Source organism: Penicillium rubens, assembly GCF_028828025.1.
Source record: "Penicillium rubens strain IBT 27055 chromosome Unknown utg000003l_segment0_segment0, whole genome shotgun sequence".
Taxonomy (NCBI): Eukaryota; Fungi; Ascomycota; class Eurotiomycetes; order Eurotiales; family Aspergillaceae; genus Penicillium; species Penicillium rubens.
In genome coordinates, this window is record NW_026890601.1 from 9323453 (window position 1) to 9346285 (window position 22833).

At 50.7% G+C, this 22833-nt stretch overlaps 11 protein-coding genes across 11 annotated transcripts; 2 read left to right on the plus strand and 9 right to left on the minus strand.

The window, feature by feature from the left end:
- Positions 1 to 748: 748 nt before the first annotated feature.
- N7525_009798 (uncharacterized protein) lies at positions 749 to 1039 on the plus strand (the record flags this gene model as incomplete). Its single annotated transcript, XM_002563855.1, has 1 exon — positions 749 to 1039. The coding sequence occupies one exon, from the start codon at positions 749 to 751 to the stop codon at positions 1037 to 1039; it is 291 nt and encodes a 96-aa protein (XP_002563901.1).
- Positions 1040 to 1966: 927 nt separating this feature from the next.
- On the minus strand, positions 1967 to 3861 carry ade13 (adenylosuccinase ADE13; the record flags this gene model as incomplete). The annotated part of the gene is made up of 8 exons (XM_002563856.2): positions 1967 to 2242; positions 2300 to 2364; positions 2416 to 2494; positions 2545 to 2617; positions 2667 to 2783; positions 2833 to 3560; positions 3639 to 3725; positions 3810 to 3861. The coding sequence occupies 8 exons, from the start codon at positions 3859 to 3861 to the stop codon at positions 1992 to 1994; spliced, it is 1452 nt and encodes a 483-aa protein (XP_002563902.1). The 3' UTR covers positions 1967 to 1991.
- Positions 3862 to 4146: 285 nt separating this feature from the next.
- On the minus strand, positions 4147 to 6145 carry N7525_009800 (EXO70 family protein; the record flags this gene model as incomplete). The annotated part of the gene is made up of 3 exons (XM_002563857.2): positions 4147 to 5525; positions 5582 to 5799; positions 5862 to 6145. 3 exons carry the CDS (start codon positions 6143 to 6145, stop codon positions 4147 to 4149), a joined length of 1881 nt encoding a protein of 626 aa, XP_002563903.2.
- Positions 6146 to 6490: 345 nt separating this feature from the next.
- On the plus strand, positions 6491 to 8872 carry N7525_009801 (putative phospholipase A2 (PlaA); the record flags this gene model as incomplete). Its single annotated transcript, XM_002563858.1, has 1 exon — positions 6491 to 8872. The coding sequence occupies one exon, from the start codon at positions 6491 to 6493 to the stop codon at positions 8870 to 8872; it is 2382 nt and encodes a 793-aa protein (XP_002563904.1).
- Positions 8873 to 9256: 384 nt separating this feature from the next.
- N7525_009802 (putative phosphatidylinositol-3,4,5-trisphosphate 3-phosphatase) lies at positions 9257 to 11041 on the minus strand (the record flags this gene model as incomplete). Its single annotated transcript, XM_002563859.1, has 3 exons — positions 9257 to 10842; positions 10900 to 10984; positions 11039 to 11041. The coding sequence occupies 3 exons, from the start codon at positions 11039 to 11041 to the stop codon at positions 9257 to 9259; spliced, it is 1674 nt and encodes a 557-aa protein (XP_002563905.1).
- A 407-nt stretch (positions 11042 to 11448) lies between these two features.
- N7525_009803 (uncharacterized protein) lies at positions 11449 to 11883 on the minus strand (the record flags this gene model as incomplete). Its single annotated transcript, XM_002563860.1, has 1 exon — positions 11449 to 11883. The coding sequence occupies one exon, from the start codon at positions 11881 to 11883 to the stop codon at positions 11449 to 11451; it is 435 nt and encodes a 144-aa protein (XP_002563906.1).
- A 669-nt stretch (positions 11884 to 12552) lies between these two features.
- Positions 12553 to 14628, minus strand: N7525_009804 (pentatricopeptide repeat protein; the record flags this gene model as incomplete). Its single annotated transcript, XM_002563861.1, has 2 exons — positions 12553 to 13941; positions 14008 to 14628. 2 exons carry the CDS (start codon positions 14626 to 14628, stop codon positions 12553 to 12555), a joined length of 2010 nt encoding a protein of 669 aa, XP_002563907.1.
- A 333-nt stretch (positions 14629 to 14961) lies between these two features.
- On the minus strand, positions 14962 to 15454 carry N7525_009805 (U6 snRNA-associated Sm-like protein LSm4; the record flags this gene model as incomplete). The annotated part of the gene is made up of 3 exons (XM_002563862.1): positions 14962 to 15132; positions 15198 to 15389; positions 15452 to 15454. 3 exons carry the CDS (start codon positions 15452 to 15454, stop codon positions 14962 to 14964), a joined length of 366 nt encoding a protein of 121 aa, XP_002563908.1.
- Positions 15455 to 15941: 487 nt separating this feature from the next.
- Positions 15942 to 17618, minus strand: hat1 (histone acetyltransferase catalytic subunit HAT1; the record flags this gene model as incomplete). Its single annotated transcript, XM_002563863.1, has 4 exons — positions 15942 to 16884; positions 16939 to 17203; positions 17260 to 17535; positions 17600 to 17618. The coding sequence occupies 4 exons, from the start codon at positions 17616 to 17618 to the stop codon at positions 15942 to 15944; spliced, it is 1503 nt and encodes a 500-aa protein (XP_002563909.1).
- A 305-nt stretch (positions 17619 to 17923) lies between these two features.
- On the minus strand, positions 17924 to 19618 carry N7525_009807 (Zn(II)2Cys6 transcription factor; the record flags this gene model as incomplete). The annotated part of the gene is made up of 3 exons (XM_002563864.2): positions 17924 to 18826; positions 18891 to 19508; positions 19550 to 19618. 3 exons carry the CDS (start codon positions 19616 to 19618, stop codon positions 17924 to 17926), a joined length of 1590 nt encoding a protein of 529 aa, XP_002563910.2.
- Positions 19619 to 20077: 459 nt separating this feature from the next.
- N7525_009808 (uncharacterized protein) lies at positions 20078 to 22652 on the minus strand (the record flags this gene model as incomplete). The annotated part of the gene is made up of 3 exons (XM_061214861.1): positions 20078 to 20759; positions 20813 to 21610; positions 22612 to 22652. The coding sequence occupies 3 exons, from the start codon at positions 22650 to 22652 to the stop codon at positions 20078 to 20080; spliced, it is 1521 nt and encodes a 506-aa protein (XP_061069292.1).
- Positions 22653 to 22833: the final 181 nt, after the last annotated feature.

The window sequence follows — 22833 nt, forward strand, 5'->3', positions numbered from 1 at the left end:
CTCGATATATATATAGATCATCTATATATACCTTGAATTTGTAGATCAGATATAACGATATGAACCACCCAGCGCTATACGCAATATGACTCAGTTTATATCACCGTGCATGCACAATCTAACGTTTTCGTACTTTTGTTAATCCCCCCTCCATTGCCACCCGTTGCCCCCCCTTTTGCTCCTAGCCTTGCAATGGCCATCGCTAAGGAAAATGACACTTGTCGAGTATCGCGGCTATCTCGCATTTCCTGGCGCACTCTTTATTCTTAATTGGACTCACTTGAAGAATCATCCATATCCCTTTTATATTAGAGAAAGAAAAAGAGAGAGGAAAGTCATAAGATGAACGGGCCACGTTCCCACCGCTACCCATTCGCCCGTCCAACAGATCCGCTTTCTGGAGACTCAAGATTCCCTTTTCGAGCTCTTGCTGTTGTCTAGCAATTATTGTCTCTGACTGGCTATTGTCTGGCCCCTCCTTTTTTGTGTGCGTTGGCCAAAAAATATCTCCCTGAAGAGGGAAAAAAAGAAAAAAAAAAAAAAAAAAAAAAAAGAAAACCATCAATTCTGCCCTAAAATGAAAAAAACCTCCAAATCTCCAAATCGTCAAATCATCATATCTTCCATTTCTCCAATTCCTTGACAACCCTGCATCGGTGACTATTATATTTAACCCTCTCCCGGCATATACATAGGGAGAATCCCCCCGTCCGAGCAAGATAACATATACCCTCCGGAATCCACACAAATGTCTCGCCGTCGAATATCCCACAGCGAGATGAACGAAGCTCTCGCCTATCCCTACGTGCACTCCAACGGTCAATCCAACGGTCAATTAAACGGCTTACCCCCTCGTCGTGGCCCCATTGAAGGTCCCAATGGCCGTCGTCTCATCCGTCGCGTCACATGGCGCTCCTCCACATACAAGCTCATGGCCACCCTGTGGGTGCTGGCCGTCCTCTATATCGTCTGGCTAGTCCGCGACCTCTTCCTACCCCCCGAATCCGAAGCCCCTCCTGCTCAACCCGAACAAAATTAAAGGCGCTGTGTGGGGAACATTTTCGTCTTGGATTGGGTGTTTTCTTTTTCCCGGAGTGGGGGGTTTGCCCATTGCGGGCTTTTGCGCGACAATAGTCGACTATTCTTTTTTGGGATTCTGTGGATATTCGGGTCTGAGAGGGAGAGGTCAGAGGTCTTGGGCAGAGATGCATTGCGCTTGGGGGGATCCTTTTTTTCTTTTATTTTTTTGGGGCCCGTGGGAGGATTGCGCCGAGGAGGATACATCCACACAAGCTGGCTTGATTTGTTGCCGTTTTGATTACGCTTGGAGGCTCCGGAGATTCTCCGGTTCACTGGCAGTGAATCCTGGGCATTTCCCGATGGATATATTCTTGCTATGGCATTGTGTTGGGTGGATTCGACTTGGCTCTCTTCCTTCTCAATGGCTTGGCTTCTTCACGGGCTATATCTGTTGTTCGGCACTCAATTGACCCGAACAGCTTTCCTTTTTCTTTATTCCTTTTGCATTACTTTCGTTACGATTGCATGTCCACAGCGTTCTATTGCATATAGTCATGATTACCATGGAGGCTAATAGCCTGAGCATTTCCATCTTCTCTCATATTCATGGGCGGTTCAATTGTCGGTTCTTTAATACAGCAAAAGCGTTGAATATCTTCATCTTCTCTTTCCATGTTGTAGAATGTTGTTTTCACTTATCACTCTAGTCTTATGACACAAATTGACCCCTCCTATCTAAGCCCCTCGAGGATTTGCAGCGCGGGGCATCGGGGAAGCAGGGAAGTGGGGTGGGAAATTTCCCCCCAAGGGATATCCACAAGTGGAACGTAATGACTTGCATTCGATTTTGTATACACAATGACTCCCTTCACTTTCGTCTATAGGAAATCCCATATCTCCCATCTCCATCCTTTTATATAACTTTTCACATTGTAACGGGTCCACAGAATACGGATGTGTACTAAGGTACCTTAAACGTACAGGGCAGACGTCTCGCCCTTGGCAATGGTGCTCGCGTAGGGCTTGATGGCGGCAGCCACCTCGGTGCTGGTGAACTTCTCGACCTGCTGAGGAGCACGGCCGACGAAAGTGCTGGCATCCAGAAGGGTGTCCAACTGCGGGATGATAGGGTTGAAGAAGGCGGTGCGGCGGATGCGCTCGATCAGGTCGTTGTCCTTACCCTGCTTCTTGACGTTGTCGGCGGCTTGGTGGGAGAGGACACCTGGGTACATTAGAACTCCCGGCTCGGTTGGGAAGTGATGAGGGGACAGAAACTTACGAATCTCCTCGTGGGCGTCCTGGCGGGAGAGACCCTTGGCGACACAGGCCATGATGATGTTCTCGCTGAGATATGCTGTTAGCTATATCCATTAGATTGGTTGAATATGTACTCACGTAGCCATGAAGGGAAGCTCGTCGTTGACGTGGCGCTTGATGACCTCGGGGTACACGACGAAGCCGGAGGAGACGTTGTCTAGCACTGGTTAGTTACAAGCCAAGTTTTTGATGACTCTTGAAACTCACTCAGGAGGATGAGACAGGCGTCAGCAGTCAGGTAAAGTTCCGGGATACTGATACGGCGAATGGCACTGTCGTCCTAGTACAAGTTAATACAAGGTACTAAATTAAACCCGGGGTATACTCACGAGAGATCGCTCGAACCACTGAGCGGAGTAGGTGTCCAAGCCGTCCTTGGGGAGGTTCTGCAGGTGACGTCCGAGCGAGCACAGACGCTCCGAGCGCATGGGGTTGCGCTTGTAGGCCTACGGATTATCAGCCAAAAAAGTCCCATGACACGACAGAAATACTAACCATGGCACTGCTGCCAATCTGATCCTTCTCGAAAGGCTCCTCAACCTCCTTGAGCATGGCAAGATGACGGATGTCAATGCCAATGCGCTCGCAGGTAGCACCAAAAGAACCAAGAGCGTTGCCGACATCAACATCGATCTTACGCGAGTATGTCTGGCTGGAGATGATGAAAGCGGAGCTGAAGCCGGCCTTCTCAGTGACAAGCTCGTCCAGGCTCTCGACCTTGGCGTGGTCACCGTTGAAGATCTGCAGGAAAGACGCTTGAGTACCGGTGGTACCCTTGACACCACGGAAGCGCAGGTCATCACGGGCACGCTCGAGGTTGCGCAGATCCATCAGCAGATCCTGGATCCAGAGGCAAGCACGCTTGCCAACGGTCACCAGCTGGGCGGGCTGACCGTGAGTGAAGCCCAGACAAGGAAGGTCCTTGTACTTCTGAGCGAACTGGGACAGCTTGTCGACGACAACAGCCAGCTTGGGGATGAGGATGTCGAGACCGTCACGGAGCAGGATCAGATCGGCGTTGTCGGTGCAGTAGCATGAGGTGGCACCCCAGTGGATGATACCGGCGGCGGCGGGGGCAACCAGGCCAAAGGCGTGGACGTGGGCCATGACATCGTGTCTCCGGCGCTTCTCCTCCTCGGCGGCAACGGCGAACTCATCATCCTGGATAACCTGATGGGCCTTCATCTGCTCGATGGCTTCGGCGCTGATAGGAAGTCCAAGCTCTGTAGCCATGATTCAGTCAATTGAATGTCTTGCTTCAACTACCTCCGATCTCGGTCGAGGCTCGACTCTTCCCGTACCTTTTTGAGCCTCCGCGAGCCAGGTCCAAAGCTCTCTCCATGTGGAGAAGCGCTTCCGGGGCGAGAAGAGGTACTTCATTTCATTGCCTGATCAATTGAATATGGTTAATCTCGATCTATACAATTTCCGGGTTTGCCCCTCCTATAGAGGGGCAATTGGGACCGACTTACTCGCATAGCGCGAGTTGAGGGGGGTCTGGTAGACATCGTTGCTTCCGGACATGGTGTCGGTAATTCTCTGGACACTCAAACGAAGAATTGAGCAACGGGACGGAGGATAAGACAGGGACAAGGCAATGTGCGAGCAAGGAATTTTGCTGCAGCCCGGTTTTAGCGGGGCTTATCAGTCACGTTATCGGAGATGATCTACTTGTCACATGACACCATACATTATTTTGATGGTGATGATCCACCAGTAGGAAAAGCAGATTTGGTGATTGGAATACATTATGATATTAGCTCGTATAATTTGATGGTCCTGTGTGATTCCAACCTTCGCCCAGGAAAATCAAGCCAACTGCGCCAGCTGTACCGATAGGCTTGCCTTATCGTACTTGATGTATTTGCCACGGCCTTTGTCGATCTCCACATATCGATCATAAAAGCGCGCATACAGGGGCTCGAGAACAGTCTGCAGCTCACGCGTCAACGCACTGCGCACCTCGCGCTCCATGTGGAGGGTTTTGTGTCGAGACACCATATCATCGAAGCTCGCGTTGAATGCTTTGAACTTGTCCTTAATCGCATCTTTATCCTTGGACGACAGGGACTTGACGATGGCACTTGAATCCACGTTGCCGCTAGAATTGCGATGCGCCCCACGGGAGGTATACTGCACATCAAGAAGGTACTGGGATGTTTCCTTCCATGCATCGAGATAGGTAGACGTCGCGCGCTTGCGGAAAGTGTCGATCCGGGCGATACTGTCTGGGGTGCCCAAATAACGTGCCAGCTCTGGGCTCTGTCGGATCGACCGGTCGACCACGCAGAACACGTTGGACAAGAACACACCAAGCGCTGCCTTGGATCGATGGAAAGCCCGCCCTCGAGCTTCCAGGGAGGTCATTAAAGCCTCGATCATATCTAGAATGAAATGCGACAGGAGTGTGCCGCTGTCTGGGCCTACATCTAGAGGAGCCGAGCCGGCGGTGTTGGATTTGGCACGCCAGTTTCCATCTCCCAAAGATGTCAGGATAGAAGCCAAAGGACCGGAGTATCCTGTCAGTGTGGCCAACGAGCTCATCACTTCCTCCACTAGAGGCACTGATCCGCCGTCTGGTGGGAGTGGTGCGGCAGCAGCTTTGCGCTTCGTTTCCTCGATCAATTCGGAAAGAGAGGACTTTGCAGTCTCGCGCACAGGCCGAAGAGCCTCAATCAAGAGACTCTTCAGTTCCGCAGCCTTGGAGTCGATTCGATAGGACATGGCAGTCACAATCTCGATGATCTCAAAAGCCAAGAAGCAGTCCGTCATTAGATTGGCCTTTATATACTGATTGAGCTCACGTAGTGTTTTGGAGTATTCGCCCATAGCTGGGAAGAAGGTAGCCTGCAACGCCAGGCCTTGCTGATCTCCGGTGAACATCTGCACGATGATACTGTGCTCGGTAGTTATGAAGGCTTCCAGCGCATTGGAGTAGATACCAATACCATTGGTACCTTGCTTGTAAGGGCCATCGGTGGGCCGTCGTTTGACAGTATTCAGGGATGCAATGGCGAGATTCTGCAAGCTGGATGCGATGTATGGTCCTCGTACTTCCGCATACACCTTCAGTGCGGGGTTATCCCCCTTGCCGCGCTGAGAGCCATGAATGGATGCAGAGCCGACCGCCGAGCACAAGGGCGCCAAATGGGAGATAGTTTCTTCGGGTATGGATGGAAAGGGGAGATCTAGAACCGCCGCACATTAGTTTTCGATCTAGGTCGTTCGGCCGTCATACGCATACCTTTGGTCAGATAATGTAGGGGCTCAACCAGAGTGGCATGCTGGCTCAGCTCTCCTCGTAACAGTTCTTGAAGTTTTGCGCTTCCGGTGTTTAGAAGAGAATTGAAGTCGGCGATTGCATTCTGGTTTGATCGCAGATTTGTTGTGTTGAGGTCGACCAGCGCCTTTTCAACACGTTTCATCGCCGACAGGTACTGTGTGAGACCGGAGCTCTGTGGTCTGGAGAACGGTCAGCAAAAGACTCGGGGTCGTGTGTCCAAAGATAATAGAAAAGCACATACCCTGCGCGAATGATGCCATCTTCTCGGTTCTTTGCATCAAGAGGTTGGCGCAGGCGATCGATGGCATCGTTGACCTTGTCGATATTGCTGTTGGTGATTTGAAGAGATTGGGTGTTGCTATAGATGGGACCAATGGCTTCTTTGACAACTTTCCCTCCTGTCTCCAGGCGTACCATGGAGCCTTGTATTTTCTTGGTGAGTCGGTTGAGCTTCTCGAGGTTCGCATACAGGACTTCGACCTCCGCGCTTTCCTCGGCGTAGGCGGTATTCCTTGGTGCCACCATGGTTAATTGTGGAATACAGTTCAGGCAAAATCAATCTAGAGAGACCATATCACATGTCACCAGGACCCCTCGTGTCCTTCGCGGGCAAATGCAATGGAATGGATTGATTGTCCCCTCCGAGCTCCATCCAGTGATAAGGAGCTCCGCCACGCTAGTCCAAAGGAAGCCAGCGGCCCAAATCCGGCCTTATCACGTGTCATCAAATCACGTGAATAGACGACGTCATGCACCGGGGGCTGCTAACGGGTGGCTTGCAAGAAAAGGCAGGCAGGGTTTGGGGAATCCTTCAATGGATCCCACTGGATGCCGCAGGCCTCTTACTTTGCCCTAAGCTCCCTGCCTACAATGGGCGCTGCAAGGGTGCCTCGTCTGTGGACGGTACCCCCCGCTGCCCTAGCTGCATACACTGCGGGGGAATGGTCTCAACCCAGACAATCAAGAGCTTCGTACAGTACGTCTCGGACACGGTACAAAGATTTGGAGTCTAGCAAGTCCAATGCGGGCTCAGATGGGCTTGGTGAGGAGGGCAAGCACGATGGGTCTATCTGGAGCAACATTGGCCACAAGCTCGATGAGGTTAAGCAAACTGTTGGCTCCGGCGAGTGGGCAGATGTGGGTAGCATCAAAGGCTACATTATCCCGGACTGGACACGATTTCTACCAGCTACTGTCCAAAAGCTCCAGCGCGAGCTCTCCCTCTCGCCTGGCTCATTGGCAGACGATATCTGGAAGGAGGCACGGGACCCCGATATCAACCCTGAGATTCTGCGCGACGCGGAGGTACGCGTAAGTGGGGATCTATGCGATGAAGAGCAGGAATTTAGACAGCAAAGGCAACGTAAGGTTGTAAAAGCATTGTCGTCCTACCTCAACATACCCGAGGAAGACATCCACCCCGACGATGTACCGGTCATTGCGATGTGTGGCTCGGGAGGTGGTCTGCGTGCTCTAGTTGCAGGCACCGGATCGTACTTGGCAGCACAGGAAGCAGGGCTGTGGGACTGTATTACCTACACAGCTGGTGTCAGTGGCAGCTGCTGGCTGCAGACGCTTTATCATTCGTCCATTGCACAGCGAGACTTCGACAAGCTTGTCGACCATTTGAAGAATCGTCTTGGTGCTCACATTGCATTCCCGCCGGCAGCTCTTAATCTCCTCACTACTGCTCCGACAAACAAGTACCTCCTCGGTGGGTTTGTGGAGAAGTTGAAAGGTGACCCTGGTGCGGACTTTGGGTTGGTAGATATTTACGGATTGCTGCTCGCAGCGAGACTCTTGGTCCCGCGAGGAGAATTGGGAGTCTCCGATGCGGATTTCAAGTTGTCGAACCAGCGAGCCAATTTGATAAATGGGGCTCATCCGCTCCCAATCTACACGGCGGTGCGGCATGAGATCCCTGTCGAGGCTGTTAAACACGAAGACGACCAGACCAAAAAGCATCCAACACCTGAACAGCTGGCGAAAGAGTCACGAAATGAAGCATGGTTCCAATGGTTTGAGTTCACTCCCTACGAATTCTTTTGTGAAGAACTCAATGCCGGCATTCCCACCTGGGCTTTGGGACGTCACTTCAGTGCAGGCCGCTCCGAGGTTTCCGCTGAGAACCTCCCCATCCCGGAGTTGAGAATTCCCGGGCTCATGGGTGTTTGGGGTAGCGCATTCTGCGCGACTTTGTCTCACTATTACAAGGAGATCCGGCCTCTTGTCAGAGGCCTGGCTGGATTTGGTGGAATCGATTCCCTCATCCAAGGCAAGAACCAAGACTTGATCAAGGTGCATCCCATCGACCCTGCGGGTATACCCAACTACGTCATGGGAATGAAAGATCAGCTGCCCGACTCTTGTCCAGAGTCAATTTTCCGAAACGAGCACCTGCGTCTCATGGATGCGGGAATGAGTAACAACCTGCCAATCTACCCGCTCCTTCGACCCGGGCGCGATGTTGATATAATTGTCGCGTTTGATGCGTCTGCGGATGTCAAACAGGAGAACTGGCTTTCTGTGGTAGATGGGTACGCCAGGCAACGTGGTGTCAAGGGTTGGCCCGTCGGCGCCGGATGGCCTAAAGATGCGAGCCTCAAGGATACCGAGAACGCCCTGCGCGAGCCAGAAAACATCAGTGAGGAGCAATTAACAGAGAAACTCGCCGACGCCAAGAATAACACTGGAAACCAGCCCGCTGATCAAAAACCCAAGTCCGGCACGGACCTAGGCTATTGCAACGTTTGGGTCGGCACCACGGAAGAGCGAACGTCGAACGACGAGCCTCCGCCATCCAAACGTCTCTTTGATTCTCCCCACAGCGAAGACCATTCTGAATCCGAGTTCCACCTGATGCGACCTGATGCCGGCATCGCGGTTATCTACTTCCCTCTGATTCCCAATTCTTCCGCACCAGACATCCCTCCCAAACCTAGAGTTCATCCGCGTGCAGCTGCTCAGTCCATGCGACAGGATAGCTCTCAAACCAAAGACCCGGAACTGCCCCTTGCCCCACACCCCAACTCGATCGACCCGGCAGTTGATGATTTCTTGTCTACTTGGAACTTCATATATACGCCAGAGCAGGTTGATTCCGTCGTTGGTCTTGCAAAGGCAAACTTCTCCGAGGGTGAAGAGCAGACTCGCCGTGTTGTACGTGCTGTCTATGAACGCAAGAAATCCGATCGTTTGCAGAAGGAGGCAGCAGAGCTTCGGAAGAAGATGGAAGGCTTTGTGCCTCTATGATTCTGCGCTCTTTTATCTCAGTCACCTACCACCGGAACAAACCTGACTCTGGTCGAAGGTTGAAGCTGCATCAGTGCCACGCCGTCGTGAATATAGAAGTTGCTTCTTTGACATTTTACCTCGCATACCCCTGTCCCTTTCATTTTCATTTTCATTTTTGCTATTGGTTTGAGTAGAATAGAACTTGACATATCTAGATTTTACGCCATCACGTTACTACATATGTAGCGAGCTGTGATATCCCTTCATTCATGTAACGTACAGAGTAAACGACCTGTGCCAACCAACAATCCAGCATAGAATAACTAATCAATTCAATGGTATATTTACAAATACACTATGCTCTATGTATTAGTTATGAACTCGTACAAGCTCTAGCCAATACTATTTCCCACTCGACTCCTCAGAGCTCTGATCTGTTTTACCTGCTCCCTCCCCATTCTTCGTATAATTCGTCTTCACCCCCTCAAGTCCTTCACTATGCACTTTGTTGATTTGGACCTTTGAGCCCTCATCATCGGTAGTAGTGGTAGTCGTCGTCTCATCATCACTTCCAGCAAGACTAACATCCCGACTATCATCCGTCTGCTTCAACAGCCCAAGTTCCTTCTCCAGGGCATGTTCTTGCTCCTTATTCTTGTCCGAGCCACCTGCAGCAGTACCTGTTTGCGGCGAACTCTCAGAAGGACGCTGGTTTTCCTTCTTATATTCCTGCGGCAGTCCACGCCAGTCAGCCGGCTCGCTTTCATGGATGGGATCACCGGGTTTCGGCTCGCTGATGCGCCTCCCCGCTGCCGGCGCGGTATCATCGCTCTTCTTCCCTTTCCCTTTGCTCTTACCAGCTACACTGGCTTCCACCGTCTCCGCCGCAGGATACCGCCACACTACCTTCAGCTTGTCTAATGCCCGGATCCCCTTCTTTGCGCTCCCCTTGATCCCATCCATCGCGTCCCATTCTGTCTCAAAGACGCCCGAGTTGTGCTCGGCTCCGCCTTCGAAGTACGGGTTGAACCATACGTGCGCGATGGAGGTTACCATCGCGAAGCCTGTGTAGGATGCTTTGCTGCGCCGCTCGAAGTCGATGTTCACATCCGAGCTGGGAACAATGAGTGGCTTGTTGGGTTTGAAGATCATTGCTGAGACGCTGCGGCCCGCCGGGGACGATGAGCTGGAGACATCGGATCCCGATACCGTCGGGGACCAGGTCGCAGACGAAGCGAGCGAGTTCTCGCTGTGTGGCTTCTTCATCTTGGGGTCGGAGTTGAGATTTGGCTTGGTAGCCTCTTGTTGCTCAAATGTCGGGCCTCCGTCTTCAACGATGGTACGCTCATTTCGATGGAACATATGGAAACACTTAATCTTCTTCCCCTCATCCACATACCCCTCAACAGCAACCTTAACCCCATCCCTCAATCCCCAGATATGAACCTCCAGGATCTCCACCGGCCGCTCGACATACTGCTTCCCCATCTTGTTCGCCCATTTATCGATATACCCGACATATCGCAGCTGACTGGGGATGCTAACGCCGTTCCCGAAGCCGACCCGCATGCGCCGTTCCGTAAAGCGTTGCAGAGCGTCTTCCTTCTTCCACCCTTCCTGGCTGATCAGGTATGCACACGCGATCGTCCCGCTGCGCCCTTTGCCTGCTTTGCAGTGCACGACGGCGACCCGCTCGTTTTTGTCCGTGTCGGGTGAATCTTTTCCCTCGTCTAGTCGCTGTAGCCAGTTCCGCATGCTGCCCATTATGTTGGGAATATGCGCGAATGGCGGTGGATGGTGGTCTGGCCAGGGGAAGTGGTGGATGCGCCCGTAGACCTCTGAATCGGGGTATCCCGTGCCTTCGGCGCGGAATTCCCAGATGCACCAGCTTGTGCCATGTTTCGTGTCGAGGAAGTTGACTAGCGCGTCTAGTGGGTTGCGGTAGGCGCGCTGTGGGTATGTTGCTGATGGACCGGATGTTGCGATGACTGTGGATTATGTTAACGGGGGCGCGTGTTTTGACGTGGAAGTGTTGAGTATGCTACCATTGTCTGTCACGTAGCAGAGATCTAACCCTGCTTCTGCGTGCTGTTGTCTTGGACCTGCGACTATCTGGCGGAGGATTGATGACTGGGATATGCCAAGGTCAGCAGTTAGAAAGTTGTAGGGATAGAGCTGGCGTACCATTGGCAGTGTATATAGATGTATATAAGATCTGAATCCCACCAGAAATATGTGGAAAAGACAACATACAACTCCAAGCAAGCACGGGGACTTATTTTCGAGGCGGAGCGGATGATGTCACCGGGTCAATTAAGCCCTCTTGGCTATGTAGGTACGCTCTACTATATCCTATGATACACTACATTATTGAAGCAAGAAGTTCATTTCCTTTGTACATCGTACAGTCCCAGACTAAGTATGTTGTGCACAAAATATTTCCATCAGAAAAACAGAAATTCCCAATTGAGCCACATGTCGCATGCTCATAAAAAGAGACCAGACCCCTCGAGACCATCCATTACATTAAAAAAAGAAAAAAGAAAGCCAAATCCCCCAATTCGAAAGAGTCGTAGGTCAAGCCAGGTAGCAATTTAGGCAATGCCGTACTCCTGAGTAGGCTTCATAACAAACTTGATCGGGTTGTGGTCAGGGACGGTAACATTCTTCGCGCCATGCTGGTACCAAGTCGCGAGGGAACTATCACTGAGATAGGATTTCCAGGAGTGAGTGACATCAACATTCCACTCCGGGTTTGCGGCAGGGGAAACAATGGTCGTGATATTCTTGTCGTCGCAGAGGACCTTCTTGCCTGTGATGCCGTTGCAGTGGGTGCGGAACTTGGGGGTCATTTCATTCTCACGACCGACAATGTCGTATTTGTAGACGCAGCCACCTTGGGAACAGCCCATGGTGAAGTTGGATACGCTCCAGATAATGTCGTCGGTGATTGTCTGGGACTGGAGGGCGGCGGGACGTGCGGCGGCTAGGCCTGCCAGTACGATTGGGAGGATGGTAGTGAGTTGCATTGTGGAATATGAAATTGGTTTCTTTTGGTAGAGAAGGGTATGTTTTAATAAACGATTATGTGTTGGATAGAATAATAAGGAGGGGAGAGCGAATTATATAGTTGAAGAGGCGGCAGGCGTTTACCCCGACGGGAGCCCTTGGCACTCGGGAACCCACGCCGATCACTTTCAGGGGAATGTTGTGAATGACCTTTCAATATTCGATACAACAGAGCTCGTTGATTTCTCGAAGGTCTAAGAATCTTCGAATCAATCGTTGTTTGACGTTCATAAAATGTCTTACTGTCCGACAGTTACCCCATGATCGTCATCGAGGTCTTTCAGACTATTTATAGTACACAGATCCACAAACAGGGAACAGGGCCTATGGTTCAAGGCACCAGGGGTTCGTTTCGTGAAAAAATGATTTGAAACAAAACTGGGAAATAAAATTTTGCTATGATGCTGAGGCAAAGATGTGGGTAATACAAGTGTGAAGAGACTTATAGTACAGGATATATACATACTGACCAGGTCGAAGGTGTGTGACATGCTCAGAAAGGGAATTGGTGTTCCTGAGGAATTGGGTGGCTTGCATTAGCTGCATATTCCAGGGGCCCGTCAAGGAAATGATTCTTCTGATTGAAATATGCCCTCAAAGGACATCGAAAGAATTCCACTTTCATAGCTTCACTCGGACTTGGTAGAGCCATTGCCAGTGCCACCGGCTTCCCATTCATCCCAACCCTCCTCTCTCATATTTCGTTCAATGGCAAGGCGGCGTCGTTTCTTTTTCCGACGCTCTTTGTTGTATTCACGTCGCTGTTCATCTGACATGTTCAGGCGACGAACCGCCGGGGGTACAGGGTGGCGACCAGCTTTTTCGTTCGCTTCCTTTTCCTTCTGTTTCTGCTGCAGCTCCTCATCCAGCTTTCTCACATCGTCTCGAATGAAAGGGTGATACTGCAGTCGCATCGCAAACTCGTCCACAGACCCGGCGCAGATCTCACGAATCTCCACCTGCGTTTCAGGGCTGAGTCTGGCGTCCCGCTTCATCAGGTCCTGGAAGTACATGAAACCGGACCGGAAGTTTCCCGCATCCAAGCACATCAGGATAATAGACTCGAAGGTAACACCGTTCGGTACCACCCCAAGTGATGCCATCTCTTTCACCAGGAACATGCCCGATTCGCGGTTGCGGGCCGTTCGGCACATCCGAATTAGAGCATTGTACACTCGCACGTCAGCGCCTTCGGGACATAATGTATAAAGCTCCTTGTAGAACCCAACACCGTCATCCACCACGGATGGATCGTCGTGGGCGTCGTGTTCACAGAGATCTGCAATAACACGGACGGAGTCGATGGGAATAGCTCGTTTCGCGTTCTTCAATCGCTTGAGAATCTGCCACGCCTCCCGACGATCAACTTTACTCTGTACCATGTGCGCAAGGATACGCTCCGTCGAGCTATCCGCCAGAGGAATCTGAGCTTCGTGCATCGTGCAAAGCGCTTCAAATGCAGCAGGTAGATCACCCGCCGCCACGTGCGTCTCGACAAGTCTTTCATACTGTGTGCGCTCGAGCGGGATGCCGCTCTCACGGAGGTAACGGAACACAGAGCTCGCCATATCTGTGTCACCAGCATTTGCAGCCATTTTCAAAACGTCATCGCAGACTTCAACGAGCGGATGCATGTAGCCCAGTTCAACCATCCGTCGCCACGCGTAGTGGGCCATGGGATAGTGGCCTTGCTTCCCTGCCTCGGTCAACACGTGCATCCAAAGACGATGGGTCATGTTATGGCCCTGGTCGACGCGCGCACGCATGACGTTGTACACCTCGTCCAACTCTCTATGGTCGCAGAGCGTGTAGACAATTATACTGTGTAGCCAGTTTTCCACAGATATATCCTTGCGCTCCATCAATGCAACATGCTCGAGCGCAAGCTCAATCTGGTTCTCGCGGAGAAGGCCGGCCACCACAAAATGCCACCCAGCTGGGCTCAGCGTGAGCCACCGGTCTCGGAGCTTGTTGAGGATTTCCTGTCGTAGGAGGTAGTCTGGATGTACAGCGAGGACCTGTATGAGGAATTGCATCGTTAGCTTCGCTTTGCACATATGGCTCGGTTCAACCAGATAACCTACCTGCAATGCACCGTGGAGAGTACCAGAGTCCGCAGTGATGCCATTATTCTCCATTTCCTCCAACAGACCGCGTACAAGCTGCGGCGAGCCCCTTTCATTATCGGTATTTGCGAGGATCAATGCCTTGTAGTGGCGAGCATTCGGCTGGACATGACGGTCGCGAATGAGCAGCCGCAGGATCTGCGTTATGTGTCGAATGTTCGGCTTGTTGTCCATTGCATATTGCAATCGGGATTCTAGCCCTTCATTCGTTTTTCCTAGGAGGTCATCTTGCACCTTATGCGTTCGTGTGTATAGCGGGCCTTTTCGTCGTGTGGGTGGCCTGTATGTTGGATCTGGAGACAGGTGAGCATCGCGATATTCATTCTCGCGTGGCTCCCGTGCTTCGCTCCGATCATTATGGTATGTCGCATTATATGGGACTTTGTAACCGTCGCCGCCTGAGGTATTGTAGCATCGGCGCGAACCCGAGCTCGGGCTGGAAATCGAAGGTAGCGGATATAGTCTCGGGTTTCGTCCCGTGGGTTTGGGGATTGGTGTGGATCGACTGAGGCTCAGCGTTGTAAATGATGGACACAGACAGTACCATAGCCCATCGAGGACCAATGCCCGCCGCGACATATCCGCTTGTGGCTAACTGATCGGAAGCTTAGTCTCCGCGGATTTGATCTGGAGTTTGATATCACGTGATAGCCCCGAATATTCACTTCTTGAATTGTATGGGATTTACAGAGAAATATGTAAGCCTGGTTTGGGTTTTCGCAATGTAACATTTAGAGGTAGTTGTAAATCGACCAAGTGACCCAGATGCCGTGAAAATACAGAGCCAGATACGCCACGGCCATGCTCGATCAAACCGTTCCACCGGACCTTCCGAGCGACCTTACCACCGTCTCCTCCGGGGTATCTCGTTTGCCGTCTTCTTAAAATCATTGATGCAGAACAAGCTTATGTCTAATTGGGGCCGCCTCGTCCCCGACCACGTCCACCGCGGCCGCCACCACCACCCCGACCACGACCGCGGCCACGATCACCGTCTCGCCCACCGCGACGGCCTTGTGGTTGGTTCTGTTGTTGCTCTTTCACAATTTCGACGATCTCTTCGGGGACTCGTAGGTATTTGATCTGGTGGGTTGTTAGCACATAGCCCAAAGCGGGGCTCTGAGGCGAGCGCTCGTCAGAGGACTTACGTTGTTGCCCCGGATGTAGACTTCGGGTAATCTGAAGAAGCGGTCGCCCTCGGGACTCGTCTGCACTACCTCGCGCAGAATGAGATTCATAAAGTTATCACACGTAACCAGGTGGCCGTTCAGAGTTTCGCCGTTCTTCAGTTCCACCAGCATGGGGTGTCCCTGTGCGGCCGTGAGGAGACCAAGAGGCAGCTAACCAGAAATTGATTTAGTATAGCTATCCGAAGGACCTTTTGGGTAAAGCTGGAGCTTACCATTTTGAAATGCGATCGACGAGGTGGGCGAAGGTGGGAGACAGTTGGCGCACGGAGTTGAAGGAGCGTGGGTTTCTGCGTAGGTCCAAAATCTGTGACTTTTGAATTAAATAGAGAAATTAAGCCCTGTGAAGGGGCCTGTGGATTTATCTGCTGATGTTGAGGGTAGCAATGGATTCAAGCTCCAAGAGATGCGATGAGGAAGCCGGAAAAAGGGAAGTGCCGAGCCCAAATGTGGCTTAAGTACCATCCGCAAAGGAACTCTCATGCTTCTTGTGATGTCCTTGAATTTATGCCTACTACGTATCAAATTTTCATGGACGTATCAGTATGCGAGCTTTTGTTAACATAAAGTAGTGGGTATTGACTAGGATTGACTTTCTGAAGTTGCTCACCATTGGAGAACGGTGTATGAGACTTCGGAATGCTTCGAAAACAACATCCTCGTGGCATTAAATAGTACATAAGAGAGCTTGTCCCGGCAGGGTTTTTAAACCTTTGGTCGCTTAGCTAGCTCTGTTCCATCCTCCTCTTCATCATCCATAACCGTGAGCTTGCGCTTGGCACGGCGGTCTCGGCTACCAGTAGGAGCCTTGCTAGCCTGCTCGTTGGCCTCTGCCTCTTCATCCGATTCATCTTCTGGCAAGCGGCCCGCGAGCGCATCCAACGTAATCTCGTAACCTTCCTCCACATTTTGGACCGTAGCATCAAGTTTCTCCACCCGATCGAGAAGCTCCAGTTCGTTCAAAAGTTCTTTGTGTTTTTTGTAGAGACGCTGCTTGGTTAGCATACGCCACCAGTAGTAGCGTCGGTCATTCTCATTTTCGGCCTTGAACTTCTTGATCAACAGTCGAGCGAGGTTTGTGCCGCCGGCCAGGCGGTGGCTTTGAGGGATCTGGCCGAGGAGGTACATCTCCAGAACGTGTGCGAACTGCGTAGGTTCGATCTTGAACGATTTGCGGATGTCGTGGAGCAGTTTGGTGGGGATGAGGGCAGAAGTGGGCACATTGCGAGGACGCTTCTTTTGAGAATACGCCCCGAGGGGATCGGGGTTGAGATTCACATTGTGCTTCAGGAACTCCGGCCGCAGCAGACAATAATCAGCTGTGTCCCGCAACGCGTCGAACTGTTCATTGGGGTCTTCGATGGTTAATTCTAGAATGGTTGGGTCTGCGATGCAGGCCGCGTGGATTGTCGTATATAGATGAGTGCCGTGGCCGGCGCGGTGGTGTGAAGGGAGAATGAGAAACTGGGCAATACGGTTCCGTGCAGGAAGCTCCGAAATGTTGACTTCTGGTGGCGGGAACGCGTCGTTTTTGACTGTGGGGGTCTGTGACTGATCCCGCTGATAATACCAATAACGGTACGTTGTAGCATATCCGACGATTGAATATGATGATGCTGTCGGTGTCGGAGGAGTCACCTTCTCATACCTGTAGAATGTATTAGCCTCACGTCACGGACGCCAGCACATCAAGAGAACATACACGAAGTATACCCTCCACCGGTCGAGTGTCCACTCTGGGTCATTCGTTTCTAGGGGTGTTCCAGCTTCAATGAAGAGGGAGACGAGAACCTGCATACGATCCAGAATCTTCCGCACTTCCGGGTTCGCAAGCGATCCAGCCCATATCTCATATTTTCTATCGTCGACCTCGTAGCCAATGACAAACTCGCCCGGGGGCTTGAAATCTTTCGCGTCAGGGTCGTTCTGAACAGCTTGTTCATAGTCTTGGAGATTGGCGAAAGCCTCTGCGTAAAATCGTGGTTAGCTCATATCGCACATGTTTCGAAAAGCTTAAACTCACCTTTTTGGACAAAGGGTTTCAAAGTGTCGAGAAGATCGACAGCAGCTGTGTCACCAACGGACTTGAACTTCTCGTCGTAGGAAATGTGTACATGAGGGCGCAAATCGTGGGCCGCAAAACGCAAACGGATAATTAAGCCTTTGTAGCCAAAAATTTGCTCGTCGTCACCAAAGATAGGATAGGTGAATTCCGGGTGGAACGTCGAAAGTGTTTTCGGCTTCTTCTCGCCAGGTTGAATGACGGTAACATGGACCGCATCGTTGGCGTCGCAAGACCCTAAAGTGGATATCAATCAGCTCATACGTTGGCGGCGTCAGATATTGGGAGACTGTGGACTTACATCCAGCTTCGCTGGCCATTTTGACGGGATATGTGGTTTTTTGAATGTCAAATAAGACAATGGAAGATATAAGGTCCAAAGAGAGACGCGAATACGCGCGCCCCGGCCCAGGCGCGCATCAGTATTACCTAATCTGGATCTATGGCCCGAGTACCTACAACATACCTAAGGATTCGATACTTCGACAAAAGGGTCCAAAGAAACGGATTATACGGCCTGCATATTTTTTAGATTCGGGCCTATTTACATACGACCAAGGCGCCCCGTATGTTGCACAGTCTAAAGATACGAGGTTCGCAGGCTGTCTTTATGTCTGTCTAGCTTCTATTTATACTCATGTATGCTCTTCCACCGCTTCTGAGCTAGTCTCCATTTCCCGACTGATTTCTTCAGTTGGGGTATCATTTCCAAAGCCCGCCGGATGCCCGTCGTACATCCTATTCGCTCAAGCGTTCCAACAACCCAATCATGAACTTCATCGGGGGTCCCTGCTGCCCCTCCAGCAACCCCTAATGGGAAAAGCAGCATGAAGGTACCGTTCAACAGTGGTATATGTGAAGGGTCTTCGGCAACTCCTTGTGCGGATATAGCTTCCTGACTGGCAACTCCGGCGCATATGTCAATTGCCATGCAAGAAATCATGTCCAATGCTTGCTGCCGTTGAATCACATAGTTTGGTGTAGGCTGTGCCATTTTCGAAATTTGTGATACGATGGTCTCGTTAACCAGTAGTCGTGCCCAGCGGTAGTGGTTGAAAACTCTCGAAACCCACATGTCCCTGTAGACATGATACTGGCCACGAAAGGTATGCTTGCACGTATTGGATTCTTTCACAGTAAAGGACCAGTCTGTTGGGAGCTGAGTTTCCCATTTGTGAAGTTCATCTTCAAAGAATAGAGCTGAGTCCACTACTTCTTTGGCGTCGGGCTGTTTGTGATGCAGATATGCATAGAACTTCGCCAATCTTATCAGTATGTCAACAAGATCGACGCCTGGCAAAATCTCTGGTGGCGCAGAGGGTATGAGATCAGGAGACCAGCTCAGTAGATCCGGGGTGACAACTCTTTTGGAGAAAAATTTAACAATTGCGACAAAATAAAATTGTAAGTGCTCCCGGTGGTCCAAATTCGTGAGTGATAGCAAAAAGGAGGATTGTGTAAGTAAGGCTGCCGCCCCATCCATATGCACTATCCAAGAGTCGATCTGGTTTGGGGTACAGCTGACCATCTGTGCGGGTTAGTATGTACAAGCATTAAGGCGCAAACAGAAATCTTGAACTTGAAGCGCCTACCTCGTATAAACTCAGCATGACGATCAAGTGGAGCGTTCTGTCGGGATTGGCCTGAGTGGGGTTCTCCACTACTTCTCGCACAGCCTTGATAACCATGGCATGTTTCTCCCGAGACATTATCCGCAGTGCTCTATCGTTACGGACATTGGACAAGGCAGCAAGCCCAACTGAGACGACAGCATCTCGACTCGCCTGGTCGAGAGTAACTGCCACGACATGAGGAGACGGCTGCACAAAACCTACATGTGGAGAGCCATCTGATCCGGTGGCCAACCGTGTCACAAAACGGTCGACAAAAAACCTCAACCCCTGGTCATCCAATGGGATGGACATCGTGGCAGTAATTCTTGGAGTCGGGATCAATTGGTCCCTGCTCCTGCAGACTAAGGCGTCTGACGGCGAACGATCGACTCGCGAGCTGGGGGTGGATACGTCAGATTCTAGAGCTGCTCTATCCTCCAATATTCGACGGGCCTCAGTCTTAGCCTTTGCTTCCGCACTTCGTCGGGCCGCCCTGTCATTCTCATCGCGGAACATAAAAGAGGGCACGTCCCGATAGCCGCCACATGGCTTGCCCGCTCTCCTGCATTGTGAACACACGGGATCAAGCCGATCACACTAAACCATGTCAGTCTACAATTGGTCCGGTGTTAGGCCACGCTACTTGCCTTTATCCGCCTTTCTCGACAACTGCAGCAACCTTTGCTAGGACGACCGTAGAATGGCATTGTATCTGAGTATCTGCGGGTGTCTCATATTAAATTCTAGATAGGCAAAGAATTCGTGAGGGTGAGCCCCCCGGGGAGATGAGTCGATGCTGGGGGCCTAGACTCCACTTTGGTAGATGCTTGGCATCAGCCTTTCCTAATTGGGTATCTGTTTCATGGTTTAGTCTACAATGTACAACAGAAGACACACGCATACATACATATATATATACATGTATAGGATTTTAAATATTGCCTCTGATTGTGGCCATGTGATTTCGAGTAAGCTCTTATTGGGAACCCTCAGGTGGGACTTCGGCCCCCGGAGTTGTGGGAAATCTGGTTCCAGCTTAACAAGTATAGGGGAAATTATATACATGAGGCAAGGTGTGGATTAGCTAGGCCAGAAAATACACATCATAAAAGAACTCGGGCAGGGTCAGGGGCTGAAAACTTCCTTTTAGACAGCTAAGCGTAGATCTATTGTCTGTAGCAAACATGTGTCTGACTCTCTGCGTGGTAATGATGATGGTGGTGGTGATGATGAGATTTCTGCGACGTATCAAGTGGGGCAGTGGGTGAAGTTGTTGATGCGCTGGTTGAAGTTGTACTGCTCATAGAAAATGGGGGAGTCCTACTGTCGTCTGAAATAGTTGATGATGCAAATGTTTGGGTGCGCGGAGTAGTAGAGACAGCAGCAAAGTTTGTGGTGGCTGAGTGCGAAACAGGCGCACTTTGGTCGGATGCGCCAGTAGTCGTAGTCATTGCGCTAGGAGCCAGGTTCAACGTAGTGGACGCACTTGATGTGGGATTTGCTGTAGGTGAAGCAGACTTGGACGGAAAAGGCGCTATCACATCAGACTCATCCATGCGATAAAGCAACGATCCCCAGCCCAACCCATCGTAATGGCCAGATCCTTCGCCCCAGGAGCCTGCACCGCCCTCCGCACCGCCGTAATAATCAAGAGTGTTGTTGAGATACAGAGTGGTCCAAGGTGCGTCCATTCGCTTTATCATGACATAATGGTTGTAGAGAAGCTCCCAGGTAGGTCTAATGGCTCCACGAGAGGCACTACTAACCTCTGTGTAACTGACTATACCGTTCGTGTAGGGGACGAAGGGAACGTCGTTTCCAAGGTTGTATCGCGCGAAGTACTCCATCCTAGGGCGATACATGAATAGTTGGTAAGACGGAAAGGACTGCATAGTACTTACCCACGGAGAATCCGGCTGTCGTTATAGGCAAACAAATCCTCTCCTTGGTTCCAGGCCTGCTGTCCAATAACACCGAAAAGTTGCATGTCCAATGCCGAGTGGCCCTGATCACGACCAGATTCTTGGCCTTGGCCAAGTAAAACCCCAGTACCCGGCTCTTCAATGATATTGGTGATAGCGTTGTTGATCGCACCCGTTCCATCGCCGGTCTTGAAGTAATTCACGGCGAAATCCCACACTGTTTGGTTATCGGTTATGACTGCCATAGCCATCGCCGAAGCGACATTGCACAACTCCCAGTTAGCGAAGAAATGTAGAACATTATGCTCCGACGGCTCTTCATGGTTCAGCCATCTGTAGTGCATCGGGATAAAGATATTATTGGCCATTTCCACGACAGATGGGAGGACATTGTCCACGAAGGGCTGGTAATCACGGAGCAGTTCGGCTGCGTTAGCGAGTTCGTACCCCTGCAGGCCAGCTGTGAGGTACTTATCGTCGCCACCGTCGATTGAGATGAGAGTGGTTGCCCATGCATGTAAGATATTGCTAGCAGCATCGGCGCAGCTCGTGTTTCCGGATATCTTCCAGCGCAGGCCTAGATTGAATGCTGCCGCGACGTCATGCCAGAGGAGCTGTGCGTTCGCAGTGTGGTCTTCCCAGGTGCTCCGATAGACAGCGCTAACCGGTGAAGGAGTGTAGCTGGGGTCAGAGAATGGGAGATTGGTCAGGGTATTCCAAGATGTAGTCCATGGATCCTGATTGGCCTTGATCTTTTTCTGCGTGCGAGAGATGTCGCTATCGGAGACGAGGAGACCAGGGTGCACAAAACTTGCTACCAGGGGGGAAGAGAAATGACGAAAGAAAGAAAGAGGAACATTGCGAAGACAAGGGTAGCATAAGTTAATACAAATTTGGCAAGACAAAGGAATGCAAGAGAACAATACTGAAGTCAGAAAGACAGATGATTGAGGACCAGCCTAGCAATATCCTCTAGTTAACTATATCATTCTGTGTGGAATGAAGCGGATAATTTCGAGCTCTATCGAACTATTCCGCTCTTAATCTGAAACACCTCGTGTTTCAGTTATGCGCTAACTTGAACAAATGGATTTCCGGAGAGCTTGTCTTGCTAAGAAAGGATGAACCACTGCATGTCTCATTGAATACGTTTGGGGCAGGAGCTCAGGTACCTGTTCATCAACTATGTACCTAGTTAACCTCGCATTGGGAATTAGTTATGCAATCGTCCTAGTAGGGATTATTCGACAAGAATCACCGAAGATTTTCCGATAACATCTGAGTCTATTTTGACAGGAACTCGGCCCCGTGTCCTTAAGGAGGAAGGGGTTAGAACCTTAATAATGATTCAGGGTGGCTCAAGGTGATATACTAAGGGATATCCATGAATCACAGAGGAAATAACACGCCGGTGCCATTTTAGACGTCATTCTAGACGTCTTTGTATAGATAGCTAGACGGGTGATCATGAACTATAGAAGGAAGACATGTCGGGCTCATCACTCTACAACAGGGGTTCAAAGCATAAACCTGATGTGCAGATGGCTTCTATTTACCCCAGGGATCTTTCTGCCACTCAAAGTTAATTGTCTCCAGGATAGCTTCTAGTGGCATCATTCAGGGCTGTTCTGTTTTATATGTGCTAATGGTTATCATCCGTATGGAACCTTATGTATCTATGGATATCCCCCGAGAAATAGGCACCGATGAAATGTACTACATGTATGTACCTAGGTAGGTATGTATGCAGGGGGCTTAACTGGAACTTGGGCACGTACTTATATGTAGCGTCGTCCTTTCCTAATTGGGCATCTGTCATAGTTTAGTCTAGAACATAATATACAAAGTAGTGAATCCCCAAATCGCTCTTCATTCTTCGTTCTCTTCGTTTCAACGCTTGGATGAAGTGAGGCCAATTATTAGAAAATTTTCGGACGGCTTCCTTGGTTTCTGTCGAGTTAAAAGTGAGGGAGTAGAGAGAGTGCGAAGAGAGTGAACCA